The 10,602-nt window shown below is 51.5% G+C and overlaps 2 protein-coding genes across 3 annotated transcripts; one reads left to right on the top strand and one right to left on the bottom strand.

Moving 5' to 3' along the window:
- Positions 1–1,377: 1,377 nt before the first annotated feature.
- LOC122369654 (proteasome assembly chaperone 2-like) lies at positions 1,378–7,619 on the top strand. 2 transcript variants are annotated; one of them, XM_043344667.1, is made up of 7 exons: positions 1,378–1,560; positions 3,636–3,713; positions 4,078–4,246; positions 4,920–4,978; positions 5,247–5,518; positions 6,537–6,651; positions 6,996–7,619. In XM_043344667.1, the coding sequence occupies exons 2-7, from the start codon at positions 3,651–3,653 to the stop codon at positions 7,101–7,103; spliced, it is 786 nt and encodes a 261-aa protein (XP_043200602.1). In that variant the 5' UTR covers positions 1,378–1,560; positions 3,636–3,650; the 3' UTR covers positions 7,104–7,619. The 2 variants fall into 2 exon arrangements, with proteins under 2 accessions (XP_043200602.1, XP_043200533.1); XM_043344598.1 differs by lacking the exon at positions 1,378–1,560 and adding an exon at positions 3,159–3,194.
- Positions 7,559–10,395, bottom strand: LOC122369598. Its single transcript, XM_043344490.1, has 2 exons — positions 10,119–10,395; positions 7,559–9,709 (listed from the first exon to the last, which is right to left on the bottom strand). Exon 2 carries the CDS (start codon positions 9,610–9,612, stop codon positions 7,972–7,974), a length of 1,641 nt encoding a protein of 546 aa, XP_043200425.1. The 5' UTR covers positions 9,613–9,709; positions 10,119–10,395; the 3' UTR covers positions 7,559–7,971.
- Between the last annotated feature and the right edge of the window lie 207 nt (positions 10,396–10,602).

The raw sequence follows: 10,602 nt of genomic DNA, 5'->3' as shown, positions 1-10,602 counted from the left end.
GGGGAGGTCACGTGACGGACCTGACCTTACTAAACTCTTGTGAAAACACGACACATACGAACGATAAGAAACCGACAGCTCTTCTTTCTGCCAAGCGTCATCTTTGTGACTGTGTGAAGGATTTCTTGGCACTGAGTGTTCAGAAATTGCATTGTTTTTGGACTGTGCAGAGGCTCACGAGCGACAACATAGGTCAACAACCTGACGTACCTTAAATATGCGACCTGTACCAGAAGATCCAGCTTGATCAAAAGATTGGACGTGTCAAATTTCAGCTCTTGAGCTTAAAAGAATTTTGAGCTATCTTAAAAACCGTCAGTGTGGCACCATATCGCCTCCCCGCGCGGTCGGAAGGTAAAAGTTCGCCGGCTCTAACTAAACAAATACGCGTCGCATCGCAAATTCATTGACGGCGTTCGAAGCGTCGTTCAATTTACTTTCGAAACATATCCTAACATTAACATTTAACTGCCTAGCGCAATCTCCAACAAGCAAAAGTTCCGTGCACTCATCCTCATATAGTGTTAGCGGCCGCCGGCCGCCGGCCGCTGACCCACATTCGCGTCATCAGGGAATGCTGCAACTAATTTATTGTTTCCAACTTTTTTCCCGGAGCGTTCTACCTGGTTTATATAGCCTTGGGTAGGTGTACCTACAGTCGACTGACAAACGACATCATGACTTTTCCTTAGATAATAGGTACAATGTCAAATGCCAAACTGTTCATTCGACGAGTCTCAACTAGAGGAACACGATGCCGCCGCTACTCAAAGCCGTATCGATTTTATTGAGCCAAAAGTTATTGCAGAAGAGGATTTGTCGTAAAAACTGAGGGCTGTTCACGGGCCCTGTGTGCGGTCGGACCGCACACAGCCTCCAAGCTCCGCCCACTGCGTCCCTACGTCAGCCTTCCGTCACCGCACACAGCGATCGCTGTGGCCGGTCGGGACTGGCCACAGCGGACCGTCCACCGCACGCAGCCGTGACGTCAGAGCCGCCTACCCATCCCCTACCCCCACGCCTGCTGGACGCACCGCACACACCGCACGCAGCAGTGTGCGGTGCCCGTGAACACCCCTCTGGAATTTGAAGAGTTTTTGCTCTCTGGAAGCTTAACTGTTAGCCCCACCTAGGTCAAATCTGAGAGCTTTCTCCAGAAAGACCTTTAAAAGAGCTGTCGAATGAACTTTTCTGCGGTGTTGCAGTTCTGTGCCCTGTGGTCCCCGAGTCACAGTCAATTTGGTTCCAGAGTTAAAAATTACTTTACCCATCTTCCTATGTAGAAAGAAAATGAAGATCTTGTTTACAAATGTAACGCAGCACAGACATGAAAAGTCGATATGGTAGCAATGTTTATTCAAGAAAGGTGTTCAATAGGAATGCTAGTGGCAGAACATTGGCGAAGTTTGCATAAAATCGCCGCAAGTTGCCTAGCAATATCATACGAGCCTGCACATACTTTTGTTAGAGAACAGAGCAAAAGTTATTTTGTCGATAACTTGATAACTTATGCCAATGCGGGTCGGCGGCCGAAGTTCTACACCGTTTATTTTGATATAGGTATACCTACCTAATTTGAATTATAGTATCCCTTTTTGCAGCCCTTGTGTTCTTGTTTCCAAGACTGTTGCCTGGCTCACAGTATTGCTTAGCATAGGCGGCGGAACGGGGAGGGCACCGGGGCACCGTGCCCCCTTTGATTTTGGCATTTTAACATAAGCCCTATGGGCGTTGCATGGAAAGAATGGGACCAAAAGTCGGCAGTGCCCCCTTAATTGAAGGTGTTCCGCCGCTACTGATACTTAGTGGTGGACACTCGTAACTTCACTGCGACTTTGATATCGATAATTCGACAACTTTTTCGAAGTCAGTGACTTTGATAACGATAACTTTATAACCCAATCGTTCACTTTGATAACACGATAATGATAATGATATCTTCAAAAATGAAAGAAATCGAAAGGATAAAATATTTGAAAGTAATGAGCTTCTAAATAATATTTTAATCCTTAAATATTCCTTCAATAAGGAAAACATTCATCAAAAAATGTGAATATCTATGGCGACAGAGCTTGTTGGGCTAAAAGACGTTCCAACTAACATTTTTCAGTGTTCAATCTACAAAACTGCTATCTCAGCTCAAAGCCCCATGTTAAGGTGAACTATTCCTTAAATACGCTCCTGTGGCATTTGATGAAGTTATTGTTACCGATTGACTGAAACGGGGACTTTGATAACGGATAATCAATAATGATAAACTTGAAAAACTTGTTATTGTTGACAACGACTTTGATAATCGCTATTGATGAGAGTTATCATTTCAAAGTGCCCACCGGCCACCAACCACTGATAAATAGCACAATTCTAGGTTTTCTCACTTGTCAACTGTAGTAAGAGTGGTGTACCTACCTTTTTTGAATACCTACCTACAGTTAATTTGGTAGTAGTACTAAAGGGTAGTAGTAAAGCAGGCATCTCACACTTGTTTTTTACAACCAAGGAGAGGCGCTGTCGTCCCTGCATTTTGTTTTCCTTTTATTTCCCTTTTATTCTAGGTTTGGTAGTGTTAAAGCAGGCTTCACACTTGTTTTTTTTTTTTGGTGCTATACTGATACCCAGAGATGCTTTCTAATCAAACCAAACCAAACCTAACCAAACCTGACCTAACCTTACCTACAACCTGCAGCCTAAAACCTAAAACCTAAAACCTAAAACCTACCACCTGAAATATACAATCTACAACCAAACCTTCAGCATCTATCCTTGATTGCAAAAAAGCAAGTGCGACTCCTGCTTTACTACAGCACCTAGTCTAAAGCAATCATTATACTTGCTTTTTACAACCAAGGAGAGGCGATATACCTACCCAGAGTCCAGAGATGCTTTCTAATTAAACCAAACCAAACCTAACCAAACCTGACCTAACCTTACCTTCAGGGTTCAACCTACAACCTAAAACCTACCACCTAAAATCTACAAGCTACAACCTAACCAATAACACCTCTCCTTGGTTGCGGAAAACAAGTGTGATGCCTGCTTTACTACTATCCTGATTTCTGGGCAGGTTTCTGGCTGCTCCAATCCAACCACTTTCAAACTGGCTGCCACATTTTCAAACAGGCTCCAAAAGATGCTCCAGAGCTATTTGGAATTTTTCACATATTCTTCATCTCATGGACAGTGATCAAGATACTGTTTGTATCAGAAGCTTTTTCTTTCACAATATATTATAATTGAGTTATTATTGTAATTCTAGGTGTTTATGTAAAAGCTGTCAGCTATCGTACTTACCCAAAAGCTCATGCTTATTTTCATAACTATGGAAAAAACGCATTTTTTGTCTGTTCTTCAAACTTTTATCGTGTTGCTGAAAAGTGGTCAAATCCTAGCCATGAGTCATGTCAGCATATTTTTTCCTTGGAGTTGGAACCCATTAGGTATGACGATGCCTTGGTGTGTATTTTGCAATATTAGGACAATGTTCCTGCTTGTCACTGGATATGACATTTGAACGTAAGACCCAATTTGATTGATGATCATGCCGTGATCTCACGTGATCATGCCGTGATCTCACGGCATTGGATGTGAATTTTCATAACGTGTAGTGCCCGAATGAATGTCTTTTTTTTTGACAGTGTCAAGACAAGAAAATGAAATCTCTCACATATGTTGAAGATGTATCCAAAGATCTATCTGGCTACACTCTTATTTCGGTAAGTGACAACTGACATCAATGTATTGTTATGAGATTAGGTACTCACTGATTGGATGTCGCTAAGTGTAGATAACTTATTTATCGTTGATCACTCATAACAGTGTCATCTCTGATAAAACTTTGTTATGTACCATTTTTGCTCGTTTGGACACATCTAATATGCCAAAATATAGGTATTAATATGGACATCTTGTTACAAAAGCATGTTAATTTGCCAATGGGTACTGTACATGTGGCAAAAATGACAAATAGTTGTTGGCATGAGACGCTGTTATTATGTGACAGTCCATATGATCATGTTATCACTATGTTACGACATGCACTCGCTCCCCGTCCTGACAGCGCCCCAAACCTCCCGGCAGCCGTCTGTGAGCGTGGGTAACGTGGGCCAGCTGGCCGTCGACCTGCTGCTACACAACCTGCGCTGCCAGCGGCTGGGCGCCTTCGGACACCCCAGTCTGCAGCCGGTGGTGGGCACCCTGCCCGACTCGGACACCGACGGACAGACGCATCTCATGACTGCCATGGAAGGTGTGTATGGGTGTGTGGGACGTGGGTGTTGGCCAGACACAGGCAGATGGCTTAGTGGTTGGTAGGTCGCTGGTGGGATAGCTGAGGGCTGCTGACTGACTGGTTTAGTTGATCCTCTAAGCACCAGCAAGTTACTATTCATGATACAGCGGATGTTTAGATTCTTACAGGTTTTTTTTATATAAATTTAGTCCGAACCTTTTGATGGGAAGGATTCACAAGGACAGAGCCACCGCTAAGCGAAGCTTGTTGCGATGACCCTGCCCTCTACCCTCCGATCGCGCAATTCCGATTCTATGGCAGAATTTAGAGTCCAAAGTTTAACGTGCGCACAAAGCCGCGCACGGCCGGTCCCCTCACTGACTTCGCCTGACTACGGCCTGCCACCAACCGCAACCATACCTGTCAGGAGGCCCATAAATGTCGAGCGCCCGTCGCGCTTCGAACCCGGACTGTCATAACCGGGAACGCGTGCTCTCACCACGCGGAGTCCAACGCTCTACCCAACTGAGCTACGGGACCGGCAAAGGTTGATTGCAGATATTCTGAACTGTGAAATGTATTGTGCAATCTGTCCGTCTGACACAGCGAGCGAAGCAGTAGCGCCAGTGTCGTCACACATTTTCAACCATTTGAAACCAAACCAATATTTACCGATCATATTCGCTTTCAGCTTACGTCTGTGAAAAGAAGAAACTGCTGGTCATTCAGATCCGTGCACCCATATCACCAGTAAGTAATGGTGTTTTGTAACGAGTAATACGTATTTTTCTTTTCTTTTTATTGGACAAACTAATGGACGCATATTGGACTTGAAACTAATGAATGGCTCATTAGAGAAGCTGTACTACTTTGGATTTTATCTCGTCATAGCTACGTGACTTTGAAGAAAGCGTGACACCGTATTGTTATGTTTGCCTTCAGCAGTTCTCCTTATCTCTTGACTACCTGCCAATTCGTCTTGCCCACATATAACTCCCCGCCCCCGTGATGTCTGCAGAGGGGCCGTCTCTCACTGCTGGCCGAGCTGGTGCAGTGGGCGGCCGAGCGTGGTCTGAAGCGGGTCCTCCAACTGGCCAGCTGTCACGCGGCCGCCCGGCCCGACCCGGCCGCGCCGCGACTCTGCCACGTCACCGTCGCCGGAGACGATGTCGACGCACTGACGGCACTGGCGCCGCCGCAGCCGGAGATACCGCGGCCTGAGGGCGACGCGCACCGGCCGCCGCCGTACCTGCCCGGAGCCGGCTTCGTCCCGGACCTCTACCGAGCATGGTAAGTGGGGGACATCGGACCTCCTCTACCGAGCCTGGTGAGTGGGGGAACGGGGACCTCTACCGCGCCTGGGGAGTGGGGGAACGGGGACCTCTACCGCGCCTGGTGAGTAGAGTATCTTAGACCTCTATCGCTCGTGAGTGGGGAACATCGGACCTCTACCGCGCCTGGTGAGTGGGGGAACGGGGACCTCTGCCCTCTACCGCGCCTGGTGAGTGGGGAATACCGGACCTCTACCTAGCCTGGTGAGTGGGGAATACCGGACCTCTACCGCGCCTGGGGAGTGGGGGAACGGGGACCTCCACCGCGCCTGGTGAGTGGGGGACATCGGACCTCTACCGCGCCTGGTGAGTGCAGGGGGAACGGGGACTTCTACTGCGCCTGGAGGGTGGGAAGATGTCGGACCTCTACCGCGCCTGGAGGGTGGGAAGATGTCGGACCTCTACCGCGCTTGGTGGGTGGGGGAACGGGGACATCTACCGGCTCCACTACGCTTAGAGAGTGGGAATATCGGATCTCTATCGTGCCTGGTGGATGAGGGAACGGGGACTCCTACTGCGTTCAGAGAAAGGAGATATGGGACCTCTACGGCAGCTTGGGATTGGGGAATATAGCATCCGTCGAGAGTGGTGTGTAATGTGGGCTCCTGTAGTGTCTTTCCACCCATTCCATCCACCAAAACCTGCATGTTGTTCACATTGTGCGATCAGTGCGACCTCTGTCGCACGCTGTGGAACACTTACCTTCCGGAGATCCCACTTCAGTCACTTGGCTTGACTGCTACGCTGCTAATTCCAAACAGTTTGTGCACTGCCATTTATCGTTCATATTTCATAATACGACAATCTACACTGAACTATCAGCTCTCGAACTTCTCAATGACGACGCATGTATATCACATAAACGCTGTTCGAATCAAATTGAAAACGAAATAAAATTAGAGTTGATCTTGAATTTGACAGTGAAGCCTTACGACTCTATCGTGGTAACACCATTTTCTTTTTGCTCTGTTTTGTAGTGAGGCGGCCAAATTCCCGTACACGTGTCTACTGCGACACACCTACGAAGGGAACAACATTCCCGAGGCGGTGGATACCTGCAACTGCCTGGACTCCTGGCTCGGCCTGTTGGATGTGAGTACAGTCTGCTCGTTTGGTCGTGGTTTATAAATGCTCCTGCTGCAAAAACTACGGTTCATTGATTTTGTTTCAAAATGGGGGCTTGCTTGATTAATCGTGAAAGCGACTGCTTGCTACCTGCCTTTTTTCATTTGCGACTCTTCTAAAAAACAATGCTTACTTCAGCCTGCAGTGGCTCTTAATTTATTCAAGTCGTTACGTGCCTATATGATTCATTTGAACACATTGGCAAACTCTGTCATGCCGTTGTCCAGTTTCAGCCGGGTGCTGCTACTGCTATGCCCTTGTTAGCACGTTCTCTACTCACATCTGACATATTCTTCCCCCGTCGTGTCCAGGAGAGCCAGAAGTCCCGGCCCGACCCGTACTCTGTGCTGGGTCGCTGGCGAACGCCGCCCACCTGGTCACACCTGTTCGGCCCGGCTCCCGACGCGTCGCTCTACTGAGGCGGGGTCACGGGGTACATCGGTCTTGGCATCGCTCCTCCAGCCGCTCAGCGCAGAGCCAGGTAGGGCGGGGGAGTGTCACTTGGCTGGACTGGCTGCTCTGACCCGCACTGGCGCTACTATGTTTCATCTGTCAGTGCTGCAAGTAAAGGTGGTATAATGGTTTGCTGATGTTTTCTATCATGGTTTTGTGAGCGGGAACTGAAAACGGTTGTGCACTTTAAGCTGACTAGCCTTGAAAGACTTACGTCTTATCGTATTTTGTCAATTGTTCCAGTGACTGTGTTCGGTGAGAACCTGAACTGTGATGCGATAACTTGTGGTGGTGTCAGCTCGTGTGAATCGAAATGATGTGATACCCGGGTGGTACCTCTCCATTACGAATATGAGCCATGGGCTGCTACTGTCCAAACTCCAAATACAACAAAACACCAGCGAGTTGTGATATACTGGTGTACCACGAGTGTAAGTGTATTTCTATTAACGATGGACATAAATACACGAGTCACAGCCAGACTATCCACCGGTAAAATCCCTGCGAAAAGTAGCGACGAGACCATCCAATAACAGCAGTCGAAAATTGCAGAGGCCAGTTATACCACGAAGGCACGCGAAGAACGCTCATTTGCGGTAACATACAAAGACAACCGCCATAACATTCTCCCTTATCGCAACCACAGTTATAAATGGTATCATAATTGTCTTATATGGGACGGGAAGCGTATAAGGGTGATTCTGATTCTTGATATCTCCCTGATGTCGGTCTGCCATTGCGTGCCTATCCTGCTAGAAATGACGATCGTGATTTGCTGAATCCTGTCCATCCCTTGCCTTGACATTGCCAAATGTAATCTTAATCCCCCTCGTATCATTGTATATCACTTCCCACATCACTGGTGTGCGCTCTGTGGTCTCCGTCGCTTTCACCATCCTCGTCAGTCGGCGTCTCACCCTCGCTGTGCGCCTCTCCTCCGGCCGCACCCTCCCCTCCCAATCCCAGCTGTGTCAGTGTCTGTGTGACCGCAGCGACCAGCTGTCCTCGGTACCTCTCCAGGCTGTGGTCAGTCTCTGTGTACCTGTAGTAGTTGTTACGGCACTCGGCACTCAGGTCCCGCGGACACTCTGAACGGTAGTGGTGGAGCAGCGCCTGCGCCGGCACTATGCGTCCCTCGTGCGCGGTGTAGGGGTACAGCGGCGCCAGCGCGTAGTGGTTGAACACGGTAAGCGCGCCTCGGGTGCTGACGAACGCCTTGCTGCTGAAGCCGCGTCCGCTGATGTTGGCGCTTCGCTCCGTGTGCCGCAGCGCGTGGAAGTGTTCCGGCAGACCGGGGTCCGGCGTCTGCGTCAGGTTGTCGAAGAAGTAGACGTGCCGGACGGAGAGCGAGGCGAACCGCTGCAGCAGGTGCGGGTTCACCTCCAGGTGCTCGATCAGCTCGGCCCAGGTGCGGTACTGGCGCGGTACGAGCACCTCGTCCACGTCCAGCGGTACCACGAACCGGTACCGGTACAGACTGCGGTACAGGCAGTCGTTGTAGTGCACCAGCTCGAAGCGGCGCTTCTGCCAGACGGCGGCTCGCAGGTAGCGCCGCCGCGCCGGCGGGTAGTTGGGCTGGAACCCCGGCAGGGTGGCGTTGACCACCGTGGCCACGCCCTGGGTCTCGTAGTGCTCCAGTACTTTGGACACCTCCGGTCCCGTGTCGTACCGGTAGAACACGAACGCGTCGGCACCGATCAGCCGCAGGAGCTCGATCCACTCGACCAGCCGGCCCGCCCACTCGTCGCCCAGCTGTAACCCCTTCACACACACGGCGAACCCGTCCCGGCGCCGCGAGCTCTGCCACTCGCGCAGCGGCGCCATATCCACGGCCAGGTCCGTGTCAGCGGTGGCACACGGTGTCGGCGTCAGCGCCACAGACAGCGGCATCAGTCCGCCGCGCAGCGGACACGACACCAACACCGGGTCAAACAGCTTGCCCGTGTTCTGCGGGTCCCAGCGGCTCTGCCAGATGAGCTGCTCCAGCGCCGGCACGCTCTCCGTGCCGTTTTCATAGCGCAGCTGACAGTGCACCTGGCGGCCAGCGCTGTGCCTGTAGCCGTCCCTCATCGCTATCACCCGCACGTAGGCGAAGACGCGCCGCTTGGCCCGCAGACGCCGGTCCGGGTAGGCGGCCAGCGCGTACAGAGACGTGTTAAACGGATGCTGCCAGTGCTCGTTGTTGATGAATACGGGGAGTTGCTCGGGACTGTCGCACGTCTCCCACTCTCTGCTGTAGAAGTCCCGCTGCAGGAGTCCCTCCAGTGTGTCGGGCTGCGCGGTGGGGGTGGGCGGCTGGGTGATGAGTACTGGCCGCGGGCTGGCCCCGAAGAACGCGCCGGAGGACGTCCAGCGCAGGTAGAGGAGGATGGAGAGAGCGGTGGAGGCGGCCAGCAGCGCCAGGAGGCGGCGCGGCGTCAGCAGCCGGCCGCCCCCGCCCCCGCCCCCGCCGCGGCTGCCGGAGTCAGCTGACATGGGGCCGGATGTGTCGGTGGCGGTGCTCTGTGGACCGTCACCGTGTCACGACAGTCGGTCCGAGGACCATACTCCAGCCGGGGCGAAGGTCGGCCGCCTGTCGGAAAAAGGGCGTCCGGTTATCAGTGACAGAGCACGTGCACTGTGTCCGCTCCTTACCGGTGTAAACTGGATTGGGTGTTGTGCAATTCAATACAGCCAAATATGTCGTCAAATTCCCACGGACGGGCGGTGTTATAGACATGTTTTTTATAACCTTTAAATGTTACCAGCCCTGATACGCGGGTGGCCGCATTTCTTAGATGTGATTATTATTTGTAATCATAATTTGAAGCCGTTCAGCTATATCGTGATTCGTGAAATGTTTGTTGCGTGCAATGCAAGTTGCAACAAACATTTTTCAGCAGTCACTGGAGAAAATAGGTAACCGCCGCCAACCAGCCTCGCCCGTCTAGGTTCTATAGCCTCGTTCTACACACCAAAGGACCAATTATCCTCATTCTTACCACTTGACTGCGCCTCGACTGCGCCGACTACCAGTGCCGCTTCATCCTCCGGGCGCCGTGACCTTGAGCGACGTAACACCCCTCCGCCTGCCCGTCTCCCCACGTGACACGCCCCGCACGGACAACACAGCTGCCGACTCTGACCCACGTGGCCGCTCGCGGGGCCGCCGCTGCACCTCACACCCCTGCCGAAACACTGCCGCACCCGGCCCAGCCCGCCGCTGCAGTCCCGAGTCGCGAACCGTCCCAGTCGGCCGGCGACTCGGGCCGGGGCGACTCTCACCCAGACACTTGCACCGCCTCAGGCAGATTGATGGTGCTGCCACCTGTTAGGGAATGAATGTACTAAAGCTTTGCCACTTCGTGAAGGGGTACGTGTGGCGCTCGCGTCGGGCCAACAACTCCGCTCGGTGCTAGAAGGACCAGGCAGATGCGGGAGCCGGGAACTATTGGAGGGGATCGTTTGGCGGAGTTGTGTTTCGCC

This window comes from Amphibalanus amphitrite, unplaced genomic scaffold (assembly GCF_019059575.1).
Source record: "Amphibalanus amphitrite isolate SeventyFive unplaced genomic scaffold, NRLGWU_Aamphi_draft 000003F_arrow, whole genome shotgun sequence".
In the NCBI taxonomy this organism is placed as follows: domain Eukaryota; kingdom Metazoa; phylum Arthropoda; class Thecostraca; order Balanomorpha; family Balanidae; genus Amphibalanus; species Amphibalanus amphitrite.
Note: the sequence above shows the minus strand (reverse complement) of the source record. Positions and strands in the feature narration are given on the sequence as shown.

Excerpts from the sequence above, each read along its gene's own strand:
- LOC122369654 (XM_043344598.1), top strand. The coding sequence starts at position 3,174 with ATGGACAGTGATCAAGATACT. Across the intron at positions 4,247-4,919 it reads TCTCATGACTGCCATGGAAG|CTTACGTCTGTGAAAAGAAG; the intron begins GTGTGTATGGGT and ends ATTCGCTTTCAG. Across the intron at positions 6,652-6,995 it reads CCTGGCTCGGCCTGTTGGAT|GAGAGCCAGAAGTCCCGGCC; the intron begins GTGAGTACAGTC and ends CGTCGTGTCCAG.
- LOC122369598 (XM_043344490.1), bottom strand. The coding sequence starts at position 9,612 with ATGTCAGCTGACTCCGGCAGCCGCGGCGGGGGCGGGGGCGGGGGCGGC.